The sequence below is a fragment of the Gavialis gangeticus genome, unplaced genomic scaffold (assembly GCF_001723915.1).
Source record: "Gavialis gangeticus isolate Ggan-Ray unplaced genomic scaffold, GavGan_comp1, whole genome shotgun sequence".
Taxonomy (NCBI): domain Eukaryota; kingdom Metazoa; phylum Chordata; order Crocodylia; family Gavialidae; genus Gavialis; species Gavialis gangeticus.
This window is the reverse complement of record NW_017729002.1, coordinates 25,515,745-25,532,388: the sequence shown is the minus strand read 5'-3', so window position 1 is coordinate 25,532,388 and position 16,644 is coordinate 25,515,745. Positions and strand designations below refer to the sequence as shown.

Genomic DNA, 16,644 nt, shown 5'->3' with positions numbered 1-16,644 from the left:
ATCACTAGCCCCCCCAGTCCTGCCAAACCCTCTTGGACCCCACCAATCCCCCTGTGGATATGGGGGAGGGATCCTGCTTGCCCCCCGTATCCCCATCGAGGATCCCACTTGCTGCCTCAATCCCCCTCATGGACCCTGGTTGCCCTCCCAATCCCCCCCCAGAGCCTGCTTGCCCCCACATTTCCAGAGAGACCCTCCCGCTAGCCCCTCACCATACCAACTTACCTTAGATTGGGTGGCCACTTTTAACTTGATCTAACCTTTCCCTAACCTCCCTGAATGTTTGTATGTACCCTATTTCAGCCTCCAGTCAGAAACACTACCCCTAGCAGTGTTGCAGGAATTCGATTTTTCTGCACGATGATGGATATCTTTATTATGTATGGCCGCATTGCACAGAACACAGTGAAGCAACATTTCAAAGGTGTTTGAGCTTTTGAGGACTGACTGCCAAGATTCTCACTCAGGCAGAACTACTAATGAAGTTGATGGGAATTATTGCTGAGTTAAGATTAGAAAGACTGGTGCCAAGTGTCACTTTGCAAAGTATAATTATACATTAGCAACACCCCCCATCCGTCCAGTTATTAACTTATTTGGCCAAAAATTTTCTATGCACATGTTCATTTTAAATCATTTGTCTTTTTCATTACCATTCTTTTTTTGGTAAGCAACCCAGTACATATGGTAGCTTGGAATGGCACTTGAAATTGTTCAGCTGTAATTCATTGGCCATGAAATGAAAACTTCTGAAAGAACAACAAACATAAGAATTTGATTTGTGTTACATTTTTTGTAAATTAATGCATAGTCATTAGAACAACATATATTTAGAAAATGGTCTGGAATTCTAGTATTTCTATAAAATATATAAATAAAACTGTGCAGTTACAAGTATGCCATTTTGATATGTAGAATTTATGTAGACCTTTCTGTTACATGGAGTGCTTCTCATTTATACAACAAGGCTGCATTTGACATGTACATCGAATTGCTAACTCATCACAAGAATTTGTTCTGTGTGCAAAATCTATGCACCCACCTTCCCATGCATGATATTCCTGATATTTGGTTGAGAATTTTGTGGCTGTCAGCACTGTGCAGAATACGTGAAGTAAAATTAAGAGAAATATTTCCTAGAAGAGCAAGTGGGTGTAGTTTTTTTTAGGAGTAGCTTGCTTAACAGTGACATAAGGTCCATGTTTTATTCAGATCAGTTATTCAAAATGCATGACAATGATCACCATTAAAAAGTCAGCATCTGCCAAGAGTCACCTCATATGGTATTTAAGTTACTGTGATATTTCTGTGTATTTTTGGATGGGAAATTTCCATATCTTTGATTCCATTATGTGATGAATAGTGACTCTTGTGAGAATTTGTTTAATTGCAGCCACTATGCTCATTTAAACTGGTATCAGTCAGATTGCTAGAAGGTGACTATTTGTGGTTGAAAGGTTAAAAAAAAAAAAGTTTAAAAAAAAGCTGATCGCAGAGAAAGTTATTTGTAAAAGTATTCTTTAAATCCAGAAGGTGACTATGGAGAAAGAGAGGAAGGAGAAAGCCTGCCTCTAGGGTCGTGTTGGGGGTCATTTGACTAGTTTTCTGGGGTTCATTGCTGGTTGTTTTGAATGTCACTGACACACAGTGAAACAGATGGGCACGTTGTGTATGTTGTTAAAAATTGAAATCAGTCAGTCAAAACTCCTCTGCTCATGCTGCCAAGATGATTTCAATACAGCTGTTCAGTTGTGAGCAATACCACAATGACAGGCCCTATGCTTACATATTTAATTACATAGGGTATGGTAGGAAAGTATAAAATGTCAGATTGGGATATTATTATTGATACTTATTTTCTATGTGGGCAACAAATAGAATAACGAGGCTTCATCTGGGTAGTTACCTACCAGTAGGAGACTCTTCTTCTAAAATAACTGCAATGCCACTTACATAATTTTTATGTGCAATGCACTACTGACACATCTATCTCTTTTCTGAACTGAGCAGGCTGGAATATTCCATATGAGTTTAATGAATCTGATCTTAGAATCAGTATGCGACAGATCCAGATGTTTCTGAATGAATATGAAGAAATCCCATTTGAAGCTCTGACATACCTAACAGGTATAAGAGTTGGTCTATGTAACATCTGTAAAACTGACAACATGTGATTAGATTCCATGCGGGTATCTTTTTTGCCTTGCTAGGCCCTCCCAGACGGTTATCACCCAATATATAAGATTTGATTAAATGAACTGCTGTCTTAGTTTGTGTAGCTAGAAAGTTTCTAGTGGTCCAGCAGAACTTTCAAGTTTTGTTTCCTATTTGAAAAGCATAAATATCAGTGGCCTTGAAATTACTTTGGCTAATCAGTAGGTCAAATGCTGACTTTTCCAGCAAGAGAGGCCATATGATAATCTTCATCAGTTATAAAGTATCTGGGGCCAATCTGTGCTTTGTAAAAGGCAGATGAAATATTTCCATACAGTTAGTCACTTAGATGGACCTCATCCTATAGACAGAGATCTGTTCATGGGAACATCCCTTCTCAGCCTCTGAACGATGATGTCTGCTTTCCCTGAAGCAGAAGCAAATACAAGTATTATGTTTAGTTATGTGAAAACTAAAGAGAAAAGATGAAGATAAACATCTCTAGTATAGTATGTGTGGCTGCTTGTCTCTGCCCCCTGTATTTTAAGTCTATGCTTTTTATTTCCTCTTCTGTGGTGTAAGATCAAATCTCCCTTTATTGCCTGCAACTCCCGTTTATTCTACTCTTCCCAGGTCCTTTTGCAGTGTGATTCTTTGTGCCTCTATATTTAAGCCCTATAGTTTGAATTTATGTGACTGAAACCCTAAACAAAGGCAAGAAGCTCTGTAGGAGGGCTCAGAGAGAGACTTTTGGAATTTAACTGGTCAAATGAAGACTGCTAAAAGAGGCCCAAAGATGAGTTTTAGTTAAGAGGAGGCTTGAGGCATGGCATGGTTCATCTTTGTATGGAAAGCAGTTTTCCAGACCAGCTATAAGTGCTTTTCATGTTCAAGAGACCACAGGACTAGTTAGTTAGGCCCACACCCTCAGAGGTATTTAGGTGCCTAGCTCCCATTGAGCGATAGGAGTAAATGCTTAAATACCTTTAAAGATCTGGATTTTACTTCCTATCATAGTCCCTTAACTTACCCAAGTATTTCTTTGATGGAAGTAATTTTTTTGTTATGTTGTTATAAATGGCCTTTCAATTTTTCACTCTTTTTTTTTCTGTGTAATTTCTCAGGGGAATGTAACTATGGTGGGAGAGTAACAGATGACAAAGACCGGCGTCTTCTCTTGTCACTCCTTTCCATTGTCTATACTAAGGATATAGAACAGGACAAATACCAACTTTCACCTGGGGAGGAGTACTACATACCAATCCATGGGCCATACCAGGTAAAGAAATGAAGAACAGAAATATTTTCTGATAAATCACTGAGAAGAAGTTTGTATGCATACTCTGGAGATCGATGTGCTGTGTGAAGGCTGTCTCCAATTCCCTCAGAAACAGAAAATTGAAAGATCCTAAACAATGTCAGAATGTGTTTGGATTCATAGAATTGGGACTTAAAGCTCGAATACTATGGTGTGTGAGACATGATGGGCTTGCATTATTTCAGGTCGTGTTACTGTAATCCTGCTGCTCCTGTGTAGGTTTTGTACTGCTGGACTGCTCTGGTTCTGGAAAGCTGAAAGAAGTTAGGCTGCTGAAACACCATGCCCCCTCTAACAGCCCTGCCAGACCCTTTTCCCTTCAAAGAAGTGAGTGGTGGGTGTGTGCATGACTATCCAGAGCCAGGGGCTCAAACCTTCTACCCATCTACCTCCAAGGTCAAATCTCACGAGTAATATAGCTAGGAATCCTCCTACCAGCTGCCTAGCTACAAAACAGCTTGCTATTAGTTGTGGGGAGGACTCTTGACAGTTCTCCTATCAGAACCCTTATGTGAAGCTTTCCTCTCTGGCTTTGCAGTGTGGGGTGAGGTGGCCTTTCCAGATGCTGGAATATATTTGTGGGTTCAGGCAAACATAAACCTGCACAAAGTCAGTATTCATAAAAATGTTTGAATGGTGTGGCTTGCCCAAGTCTCGTTCTTAGTATTTGAAAGTATTCCACCTGGCTTCTGGTATTAACAACATCATCTCAGAGGCCTGGGAGTTCATTAGCTAATGTAAGAAGATTATGTGAGCTCTCTATTTGCAGGAGGGCTACATGATCAGGATCTAAATGAGTCTGAAATCTTCAAAACTTTTATATTTCTTTATGTGGATGGATAAGACACTTCTTTTTTAAGTGGGGAACACGTGTTTGAGCATGACTGGCTGTCTTGCATTTCACTGTATTACATCATTTTCACCATGTTTTATCAAAGCTGGGCTGCACTTACTGATAGATTAAAAATATCCCATTAAATGCATGCTTTCAATAACGAAATGTTTTCTTTGCAGTCTTACATTGAATACATAAGAACGTTACCAATTACAACACATCCTGAAGTGTTTGGGCTTCATGAGAATGCAGACATCACTAAGGACAACCAAGAGACCAACCAGCTTTTCAGTGGAGTTTTGTTGACTCTGCCTAGAGAAGCAGGGGGAGGTGGCAAGTCCCCACAGGTAATGGAGGGGAAGAAGATTTGTTTACAGTTAGGAAGGCATTTTCAGGATATCCTCTCACATCATCACTTAGGGCTGGAAGGAGTCTGATATTTCTCATCTCTTGACTACTTTAGGGATGGGAGTTGATATGGATGTGATCAGTTTTTCACTATGTTCTGCAGCTCCACCTGATGATGGATGTTCTGAGTAGCTCCTGCTTCACACCTTCCATGCTCTCCTGGCATGGCCTTAGATCAGTCAGAGCAACCTGGTTCTCCTATAATGAGGACAACATTAACTGTTCGACTGTATATGAAAGCAAAAGCTGTACAGCAAATCAGGGGTGGGGAGTTTGCTTTTAAAAATCAGCCAAAGAAATAATTTTAAAAATTCCTCATTATCTGCCAACTCTTGATTTCAGGAAACTGTTGAAGACTTGGCACGAGACATTCTATCCAAATTACCAAATGACTTCAACCTGGAAGAGGTAATGAAGAAATACCCTGTGCTTTATAAGGAATCCATGAACACAGTTCTTAGGCAAGAACTGATTAGGTTCAACAGGTAGGACCAATGATTTTTTTAACAATAATACTGAAAGATGCCAAAATGTTTGTGCACATAATCAGCAGCAGATCACAAGCTTTAGAATCAACTGCAAACATTTTGTAATAAAACTCTTCATGCAAAAGCCTTTTGAGAACAGATTAGATTCTGCTTCTGGTGATTCTACATAAAAATATTTAAAGGTGGCCACAGACTACTTCGTGGGACTCTGACAGCTCACCAGAATTATATGATATGTACCAACTTTCAGTCGCTGCTAGCCTGGATCAGAATTGAACTATCACAAAAGCTAGTTTTCCTTTGAGTTGTTCAGTCTCCTATATTCACAGCAAGTTAGAATATTTTGACTGGAACTTAAAGCTTAAAGCTCTTATTAATTCATTTATTTGTCTATTGTAAGTGTTACTAGCAATTTTAAAAAGCCAAACAATAATTTTGGTAATTACAGATCAAGGAGAAATTTTGCACCATATTCTCCATGGCTTTGACCTACTCCCCATAACAGTCAATGCGAGACTTTCCATTGCCCAGATACTGAGTAAGTGATAAATTAACAATCTCTCCTTCACCCATAGGCTGACAGAAGTTGTTCGAAGTAGCCTTGTCAATTTAGGCAGAGCCATCAAAGGCCAAGTGTTGATGTCATCTGAACTGGAGGATGTTTTCAGCAGCATGCTTGTAGGCAAAGTACCAACCATGTGGGCAGCCAAATCTTATCCCTCTCTAAAGCCACTAGGCAGCTACATGTCTGATCTTCTTGCACGTTTGGCCTTCTTCCAGGTAGGCTAGCACTGGGGTTGACACTGCAAAAACCTATCTGCAAAAGCCAAACAGGAAGAATTGTTTCAATTATGGTTGGTTTATAACACCTGTATAGATCAAGATTGTGAACTCCTTGCATACATTCATGAGGAGTCACTCACATGAATAATCCCATGAGAGCTACCTTTGCAAGTAAATGCTCAGAAAGGTGAGGTGGGGGTTCAGAATCTGATCCCTCTTCCACTGCCACAGATCAGAACTTCTGGATTTTTATTGAAAGCTTATCTGCAATAATTTTTTTACATCATGCTCAGCTGTGTGGTGCTGTGCTGAAGACTGCTTGAGTGGTCCATGCTACATCAGAATGCAAGACCCCTTTTAGAAGTCTTCTAGTACAGAACAGACATAGAACTGATAAGAGTCCAGTACTCGAAACACAGGTAGCATTTAATGGAAAGTGACAGACTTTGTGATCCATGGATTTTTTGATTTATCCAATAGAATTCCAATATTGCCCTTTCCATTATTGCCCTTTGCCCTTGCTCTCCTAGTGTATTCTTTAAATTACTCTATAGATTTCATAGACTTTAGGGCTAGAAGGGACCTTGCAAGATCACTGGGTCCAGCCCCATCCCCAAGGGGCAGAAAATCTGCTGGGGTCAAATGATACCAGCAAGACTGGTATCCAAGTGGGTTTTAAAGGTGTCCAGAGTAGGTGCTTGTACCACTTCTGGGGGGAGTCTATTCCAGACTCTGGGGACTTGGACGGTAAAGAAGTTTTTTCTTATGTCCACCCCCAAATGGTCTTCCCAGAGTTTGTGACCCCTAGACCTTGTCTTCCCTTGGGGTGTCCTGGTGAACAGATGTTCTTCCATTTTCTGGTGCACATCCCTTATATACTTGTAGGCTGCCACCAAGTGCCCCCTGAGCCTTCGCTTTTCCAGGCTGAAGAGTCCCATGCCTCTCAGCCTTTCCTTATAAGACTTGTTCTCTTCCACATGGCTGTCCTCTGGACTCTCTTAAGCTTCTCCATATCCTTCCTAAGGTGTGGAGCTCAAAACTGGACGCAGTACTCCAGCTGCGGCCTCACTAAGGCCAAGTACAGCAAGAGGATGACTTCCTGGGTCTTGCTTGAGATGCATCAATAGATGCAAGCCAGGGTTTTATTTGCTTTGCCAGCTGCGGCATCACATTGGTGGCTCATGTTTATCTTGTAGTCAGTCATGACCCCCAAGTCCCTTTTGGTCGTGGAGCTAGTGAGTATAGCATTGCCGAGCCTACAGGTATGATGTGGATTTTTTTTCCCCAAAGGTGGAGCACCTTGCATTTCTCAGTGTTGAATGTCATCAGGTTTTGATTCGCCCACCTTGCAACCTTGTTCAGCCTATCTCGTACTGTGATCACACTTCCCCATAGTTTGGTGTCATGAGCCAATTCACCCAATCCACTTCTGACACCTGAATCCAGATTATTTATAAATATGTTAAAGAGTACGGGTCCAAGTATGGAGCCCTGGGGGATGCCCCTGGTCACCGTGCACTGTGCTGACATGGTTCCATTGACCATCACTCTCTGGGTTCGACCGTGGAGCCAGTTTCCAAGCCATTGGACTGTGAAGTTGTCGAGGCTGTAGTTCCCCAGTTTAACCATGGTGACTTCATGGGAGACCAAGTCAAAGGCTTTTTTTGAAGTCTAAATAGATTATATCAACCTCTTCTCCTTTGCCCAAGTGATGCGTCAGACAAGACCTGCCTGCAGTGAAGCCATGTTGGCTGTCTTTCAGAATGTTGCATTCCATTAGCCTGTTGTTAATGGTTTCTTTGATTTTTTTCCAATATCTTTCCAGGGATTGGGGTCAAACTGATTGGCCAGTAGTTCCCTGGGTCCTCTTTCCTCCCCTTTTTGAAGACGGGCACCACATTGGCCCTCTTCTAATCCTCAGAAATCTCACCCAACCTCATGAGTTCTCAAATATCCTCGCCATTGGCTGTGCTATGATGTGCGCCAGTTCTTTTAGCACTGTTGGGTGCATTCCATCCGGGCCAGCTGATTTGTCCAGCCTCTCAAGGTGCTCTTTCACGAGATCTTCACCAGTGATGGGTGTGTGTTTGCCCGTACCCTGGCAATCCTGCATCGTGTTTGGCAGGGTGATCCCCTTGGGCTGGGGGAAGACCAGCACAAAGTAATCATTAAAGAGATTAGCTTTTTCCTGGATGTTGGTTGTCAGCTGCCTGGTTTGGTTTAGCAAGAGTCCAGCATTGCCCTTGTTTTTCTTCAGACTACCCACGTATTTGAAAAAGGACTCTTTATTGTCCTTGATTCCTGTAGCCAATTTGAGTTCAGTTTCATCCTTGGCTTTCCTAGTTTGTTCCCTACAGGTGCGGACCACTGCTGAATAATTCTCTTTGGTGATCTTACCTAACTTCCAACGTTTGTAGGCTTCTCTTTTCTGATATAGGAGGTCCATGAGTTCCATATTGAGCCACAGGGGTCGCCCATCCCTTTTGCTGCCTTACTTATGGGCTGGAATGGACTTCCCTTGTGCTTTAAGGATCGTGTCTTTAAGGAGCAACCAATCATTGTGGACTCCCCTCTCTGTTTGATCCCGGTTTCTCAGGGCCTCAGCAGCCAGCCTCCTGAGCTTATAAAAGTCAGTTTTCCTAAAATCGAGGATTTGTGCATTGCTGACTGATTTGCAAGCTTTGCAATGAATAGAGAAAGTGATCAACTCATGATCACTGTCTTCCAACTTCCCTTCAGTTCTCAGGTTGCTCACTAGATCATCCCTTTCGGCCAGTACCAGATCCAGGAACACCTTACCTCTTGTTGGCCTGTAGACTTCTTGAGACAAGTAGAGTTTGTCATTGCAGGTGAGAAAGCTACATGACCGATCAGATTTGGCAGAGTGCTCTTCCCAGGTGACATCAGGGTAGTTGGAATCACCCATGACAACCATGCTTCGAGTACGTGCAGCCTCTACCAGTTCCCTTGCGAAAGCATGGTCAAAATCTTCCTGTTGGTTAGGAGGTTTGTAGCAGACTCCTAGCAGTATGTCCCCTTCACCACGTTCTCCCCATAATCTGACCCAAAGAGTCTTGAGTCTTCCTTCTTGGGTGCCAAACTCCACTTGTAGGGAAGTGCATTGCTCCTTCACATAGAGAGCTACACCCTGCCCTTTTTAGCAACACAGTCCTTCCTGTACAAGGGATAGCCATCTATACCTGTGGTCCAGTCATAGTCCCACTAGGTCTCCGTTATTCCTATGAGGTCATATTCATTTTTATTTAGCAGGAGGGCCAGTTCCTCCTGTTTGTTCCCCAGGCTCCTGGCATTTGTATATAGGCAAGTAAGTCTGCCATCAGAGTTCCTTGGCTTCCCAGCCCTCCTAGAAGAGTCCCATCCCTTGGCTGGGGTAGAAGTCAGACCCACTGGGAATTCACTTGTGTCCCTTGTGCTGCATGACTTACTAATTCTGCAGTTGTTATTTAGTGGTCTTGAACCAATGGTTGTCTGCCCATCCCCCGGCAAGCTTAGTTTTAAAGCACTGTTGAGTAGGTAACTTCAAAAAATTATATGGCTCAGCAAAGGTGGAATGTGCTATATGCCCACAGCACATAGGGAGGAAAGGGAAAGGGTAGGACAAGTAAGTTTCTGAAAGATCCATTTGAGCAGGGCCACTGCCCTAGATTGGACTAGGGTTGACTATGAGCTACCCTAATTTATTCTTGCTTCCTAATGGCTCCAAGGAGCTGCAGCTAGGCAATAGCATGGGATGTGCTTGTCCTGGCTAGACTTTATGGGTTAAATTAAAGATCCCTATTTCTTGTTGCAGCAGAGTGGGAGATGGGCACAGGATCCCTTTTCTGCTTTGTACTGAGATAGATACTGCTTTTCCTAATAAAATGCTGCTGTTCTTCTTTACCCAATTCAGGAGTGGATCAACAAGGGACCACCCAGTGTATTCTGGATATCAGGATTCTACTTTACTCAGTCCTTCCTGACTGGTGTTTCACAGAACTATGCTAGGAAATACACCATCCCAATTGATTATATTGGATTTGAATTTGAGGTAAAAAAAACACAGAGGAATATAATTTATGCAAATAATTTACATGTATTAAATTAAGCAAACAAAACCAAACTGATGTTCCCTTTTACCACGGGCCTCCCAGATTTGGTTGCAAGATTATTTAATCTGGCAACATTAGAGGTTGAACGTCATGAACTGCTTCTGTTGCCTCTGGGTAGGTTTTCCTTTGGTACAGGAGAGGGACGATCACTGACATACCATTTACCAAGACCTATTGACTGACATGACTAATGTGCATGCCTTGTGCTGGCCATCAGCACAAAAGGGTGAATTTCATCCTCTGTGTGCGCTATCCAAGCGCTAATGAAGCGATAGGAAACTTACTAATACGTAAGCAAAGGTCTCATTAGTATGAAGAGAGGAGAGACTTTCTGTCCTTAAGTACTGCAGAAGGGGCAGCAGAAACCATCTGGGCTTGATCCTAAGACCACTAAAACCAAAGGAAAATCTCTCACTGACTTCAGTAGGTTTAGACTGAGGACCGTAATCTGCTCTCTGAACACTTCAGAATCACAGTTTACTCGCTTTGGGGAGTAAACACTTTCTAGATCTAAAATGAGACTGAATCCAGTTATTTAATGCTTTCAGGTGACAAAAGAAGAACACACCATGGAAAAAATGCCAGAAGATGGGGCATACGTGAAAGGACTTTTCTTGGAAGGTGCACGATGGAACAGAGAAACCATGCAGATTGGAGAATCATTTCCCAAAATCCTTTATGATTCTTTGCCCATAATTTGGCTGAAACCTGGAGAAAGTTCCAGATTTCTCCATGACAATGTTTATTTGTGCCCTGTTTACAAAACAAGTGCAAGAAGAGGTGTCTTGTCTACTACAGGGCACTCAACTAACTATGTTCTCTCAATAGAGCTTCCTTCAGATAAGCCCCAGAAACACTGGATAAATCGAGGTGTGGCAGCCCTTTGTCAGTTAGATGATTAAAATGTATGCAAGTCACAACACCAAAATTCTGTAATTAAAAGACATGCTTACTCTCTGGTGGCTGCATTTCTTCTTTTACTGCAGCATTTGCCACTGATGTTAAAGGCTGTCTGTTCTATTTTTCTTTTACTTTTCAACTTACAGGAGTGGGGGACTGATTAAAAAACAATCCAAATACAACTCAGTTTCAAAGACTTGGGTGTCATCTTACTGTTGATCAAAGTGGGCAGAATTCCCAGAGAGGGAACTGCTGTACTGACCATCCCATGCGGATCCTGTGAAATACTGAAAGATGGAAACACTCATGCCATGTGCTCAGCAGTTTTTTTTTTCCATTTCCTAGGCTCAGGGCCTAGGTGGCTGCTTAAGCTGAAAAGGACATTGATGCTGTCATGCATTATTCATGCAGATAGGCCTTCCTGGATCTGCCCAGCGCTGCACGGTCTCCCCATGCCTTATTTGCCTCCCTAAGTCCACAGTTTTATATACCCCAGGAACGTGAAGGGTAGGGAGAGAAGAGGCTCAGGTACTATCTGTCTCTAAGCACAGGGGGCAAATCCACAGGTGAGTAGGTACACTATCATAGCTTCATGGCATTGCTTTGATGACTTTCATCAGTTGAAGATGTGCTCCAGAATTTCCATCAAAGCCTCGTGTACCACCCAATTACATGGTTTTGTAAAACTACCATAATCTCAAGAGCATGCACTTGCTTGTTTAAAGCTGATCATTTACTGCATTTTCTCATGTTACCTTGTTCTCCTTTTCTCTTAACACTACTGCATGGCCGAGAGAGAGAAACTTAACTCCTCCCTTCCCTGCCAGCCTTATCTCCTCACCCTGCCCTCTCACATGTTGGATTAATACCCACCTGATAATATTTTGTGCTTGTTTATGGCCTTTCATCTGATGAGCTCAAAGTGCCTTGCAAATATTAATTAAACATAAAATAGTAGTGAACATCTTCAAAGAGCTGTGCAGTCATGTAACAAAATCCCCACAACACCCTGGTGAGGGAGAGAAGGATTATTAGGCTCATTTCATACACAAGAAAAATGAAGTGCAGAGATCAAGGTGAACATTTTCAAAAGCATCCACTATTGGGGTCTCAATTTTTTGGCTGTTCAACTCATGGCACATAAATTAATTGCTTGAGGCCATGCAGTGAGTCATAGCTGGAGTTGCAGCTATAATTCAGCTATTCCAAACTCCTAGACTTCAGCTGCAATCATTAGATGTTACTGGTTCAACTAATTAAGTCATATAATTCTTTATCACAGGAATTTTTTCACTGTGCTGAGATCCTCTGGCAGAAAGTTATGCCCTCAGTGTTCTATTGTTTGCTTGTATTTTATAAGATATTTATAAATTGCATATGCATGCATACATATTTTATGTGTGTTACCACTTACACAAAAGTCAGCAGTCTTACAATAATGAGTATAGTATTCTAAATAATAATACCCAGAGGTAATTGCTGAAATATAATTACATACAGATATTTGCTACATCATATATATAGTATGCAGGCATTTAGTGCATTATTGTTTATTACACAGTAATATTTTATGCAGCTAGGAACATTGGTACTAAATGCAGAATGGTTTAATGCAGGTATGAAGTTATTTTGGTTCAATATTACATTATTCATTATTACTTCCTCATGATGCCATCATTCACTTTGAGTTATCTTTTGCCATCATTCAGTTTGAGTTACATTTTGAGCTTAAGCCACCAATTCACCCTCTTTGGTGTCTATGAAAAGTACAGAAGCAGCTCCCCAAACTTACAAAACAGTTTGAAGGCAGAATGGATTTTTAAAAGATTAATAAGCAAATTGGTTAATTAGTTTGAATTAAAAATGACTAAAAACAGGGTCATTTAAGGAATTTAGCATCTGTATCAGTCTTTGTCCTTTGGTCTTAATAATAGAATAACATAGCATATTTGTATTTTTCATATAGTTAAATTTAATTGAAATCTTGTGTGTAAACTAGTGTATATCTAAAGAAATTAGGTTGTAATTAAACTAGTTTTAATGACTTGTATATAATTATTAGGATTAAATGCTACAGACAGGGTCAGGTCATCAGTTTGGGTCACTCTTAACTGGCCCACTTTTAACTGATTTTTGACATCAGAAATAACATGACCAATCCTCAGCTTTTGTGTACAGCTAATTTCCATAAAACAACATTGATGATTGTAATAAATAAATGCCATAAGGGAAACTGGACCCACGTATCCAGTTCTGATTTCTGGCTTAATTGGCATAAGTGTTGTTCTCTAAAGGTTCTTGGTTAGAGTTAATGTGTGAAATATTTAATATATATCTTTGTTACTCACATGGTAATAACAGACTTCTTTCCTACATGCAATAGTATTTGCATACTGCTGTTTCTTGTGAGTGGTTCCTTGCTGCTATTGATATTTTAAATACAATCTAACTTTGTTTACTTCTGGATTTGTCCGTGGAGGCCTCTCTTTGAACAGACAGGAGGGGGTGCAGTATGTGAAGCAGCCATGTATACACTTTTAGAGGTTCACATACTATACCCCCTTTAAATGGCAGAGTTAATTTGGTTCAATTACTATGGTACTGAAGAACCATGTGACCACTTTCCTCTGGGTTTCTCCCCATACTGGCTCTGAGATAGTGAAATTTTCTGTTGGGGGGATTTTTTGGTGGTATTTTGAAATGCTGCTTCCTAATGTTTTATGGGCTGTGACTTAGTTCATTAGCGTTATCTCAAGAATGGGGAATGACAGTGTTGCGTGGCACTGGTCCTGACAATGTCTCCTCATCTAAGTTAATAAGAAGGAAAGTAGCTCCAGTGTGAGCTAGGCAGGACTTAGTTCAGTGGTAAGACAAGACCAAAATCTGCAGACAAGTTAAGTTCCTGGTAATTATAAATATTAATAATAATGGGATCGGTGTTGGGAGTCTGAGCCATACCAAGTCCAACTCTTCTATTTCTCAATTAGAAACTCACATTAAACAAACTACAAAGTAACACCCATAATTACTGCAGCACATGGATGCCCAAGCCTCGTGATGATTCTTGGGAATATTTCAAAGCAGGTGAAAACGAGATGCACAATGTACAAATTTCATACAGTATCTGTTTCTTTCCCTGAAATGGCACAGAGAGCTCCCAGACTAGTGATTCTGAAAGTCAAGCAAGCCAGCAGTTGTTCTCAGCAGGTGAAAAGTTGAATCTACTAACGTCTGATCTGTGGAAAGGCCATTTCAGAAACTGAAGTTGCCATCATTATCAAACTCAGTTAGTGAGCAACAAAATGAGTTTCCCACCAGAGGGGAAAACATAACGGACTATCTTTCAGAACTGAGTGGACCCAATGTTAAATTGCCCCATGGAAAGCAACCACCCCCATCACACACTTATGTCTATGGTTAATGATATACTGGGGGCTTCGGCTAATGTGATTGGAAAAATGAATGAGAGGGATGGTTCTATCTTTTCATTGACATTCTTGCAGGTGAAATCATAAACATGGGGAAATAAGGAAACTTTCAATCTGTATCTAGTGCATTGAACTATGGACATTAGTTTCAAGTATTCATTAAGTCTCTGTATGCCTAAGGTCTTAGCTATGAGGAGGCAAGTAGCCCTGTGACCCTATGCTAATCCAAGTTCTGCAGGAGAAGGTACGCAAAACTGTACCTCAAAATTTGGGAGTTCAAAATTAGAGACTGGGGTTTATGGCAATTTAAAAAGGGCCCTTTAGAAGGCAGGGATCAGATTACCTTTCATCCCCTGATTCTACAGAAGGTTATGTAGTAAAGAACGAACTTGGATTAGAAGGATGATAGGGCAGAAAACCTAAGGGGTCTTTCCCACCTTATAGTTACATGACTTTCCCTTTGGATGAGTTAGGCCATTGCTTTTATTTTACAGGGGTTTCTTCATCTCTAAAATATAATGATGGTATTGGTAAGAAGATGCTCTTGTATGCACTTACATCAGGGTTGAATTGCATTTGATTTGTCCTAGGTGTGACAGAGTTACAGAACTGACTGGGTGCAAAAGGCTGTTACTGAACATTCAAGGGCAGATGTCTCGTGAACAAATTACCTCTGCATTGCTCACAAGTTAGTTCATAGGAGTGTTCAAGCAGCTGACTCAAGTCCCTATTTCTAAAGGATATCAAATTATTTTGACAGGTCTTTTCTATTATTCTAAATCATCTCCCGAGAGTTGTGATAACTTGGAAAGTGTCAATATCATAGTGCTTAGGGCCTGAAGGGGCCTAAACAGATCACCAGGTCCGACCCCCTGCCCCGGGCAGGAACAGGTGCCAGGGTCATATCACCCCAGCCAAATATCTGTCCAGCCTCCCCTTGAAGACCCCCAAGGTAGGAGGGAGCACCGCCTCACTTGGGAGCCCATTCCAGAGCCTGGCAGCCCTAACTGTAAAGTAATGTCTCCGGATGTCCAGCCTGAACCTTCTCTCTAACAATTTGTGGCCGTTATTCCTAGTAACCTCGGGTGGTGCCCAGGGGAACAGAGCCTCCCCCAATTTCTGCTGGTCCCCCCTGGTGAGTTTGTAAATGACCACCAAATCCCCTCTCAGCCTTCTCTTGTGGAGGCTGAATAGGTTCAGGCCCTCCAGTCAGGAGTTACTGGAAGTGGGGGTAAGAGAAGGTTAAGTAAGTATAGGACATGATGTGTGCTGACTGGCTGTATTTGGTGCATTGCAAACTCTACTGAAAACTCATGCTGGTCTTACTTAATTGCCAAGATGCTGTCCATGGGTGGTTGTACAGGAATGACATGTTATAAAACCTCACAAAAGTCTTGTCACTGAGCTTTAGGCTGTACTTTGAAGGCAAGTTCTGACCCTTAAAATGATCAAATGTATGTCAGTTCAGGGTCTGGTGCGGTCACAAGACCAGTGCTGTACAGGATGGGCTCTACTAAAAGGAACTGGATAAACGGGCTGATAAAATTCACTGGAGAGACTGGGAAATCAGCCTGAAAAATAATTAAAAATAAACCAGCCTGTTTTTCAGAACTGCTTTATTGAAATTAGTTTCCCAGTATTAATGTAATGTGCAGTTATGCAGGTCTTTTAATGAGATTGTATTCATTGTTACAGTATAGGGGGGAAAATGAACATGGGCAAATTGGTCCTTGTAGTAAGTCTAATTGCTTTGCCTTTGAAGGAGCTATATCAGGGATAAATCTGGCCTGCACTGTCATTGAAGTGAGTAGTAGCTGAATCAGACCTTTAGCATTATCCTTGGTAGGTGATGAGGCAAGGTGAATTGGGAGAAGCTAAATCCCACCGAGCTGTGAGAAGCGTGCTTATCCATCAAAGAATGATACACAGTGGGTGTTTAATAAAGAGATTTTTCTGAAATGCTGAAATTTGTCAATTCTCTATCTCCCTCTTTCACAAACCAGCGGATGCCATGTGGGCCAGGCTCTGTCTGACACACATCTACAAGCAGGCTGCCAGAGGGATTTATGCTCTTCAAACCTGATCCGTATCTGATCTTAGCTAAACAGCCTGGTGGCATAATGTTTTATATTCCAGCACTGGAATACTAAGATGATCTTACAGTAACTAAGCTATTAGTTCACATTCTTAAGCTTTTCTTTTGAAAGGAGATACCAACATT

The 16,644-nt window shown here is 41.4% G+C and overlaps 1 protein-coding gene across 1 annotated transcript in view; it reads left to right on the top strand.

Moving 5' to 3' along the window:
- DNAH3 (dynein axonemal heavy chain 3) overlaps positions 1–13,302 on the top strand; it is a 149,958-nt gene extending 136,656 nt beyond the window's left edge. The window contains exons 56-62 of the mRNA XM_019507713.1: positions 2,011–2,127; positions 3,279–3,433; positions 4,487–4,654; positions 5,058–5,200; positions 5,779–5,983; positions 9,897–10,034; positions 10,644–13,302. Of these exons, the coding sequence (XP_019363258.1) occupies positions 2,011–2,127; positions 3,279–3,433; positions 4,487–4,654; positions 5,058–5,200; positions 5,779–5,983; positions 9,897–10,034; positions 10,644–10,997 (1,280 nt within the window). The 3' untranslated portion in view covers positions 10,998–13,302. The remainder of the gene's footprint in view (positions 1–2,010; positions 2,128–3,278; positions 3,434–4,486; positions 4,655–5,057; positions 5,201–5,778; positions 5,984–9,896; positions 10,035–10,643) is intronic.
- The last annotated feature ends 3,342 nt before the right edge of the window (positions 13,303–16,644 follow it).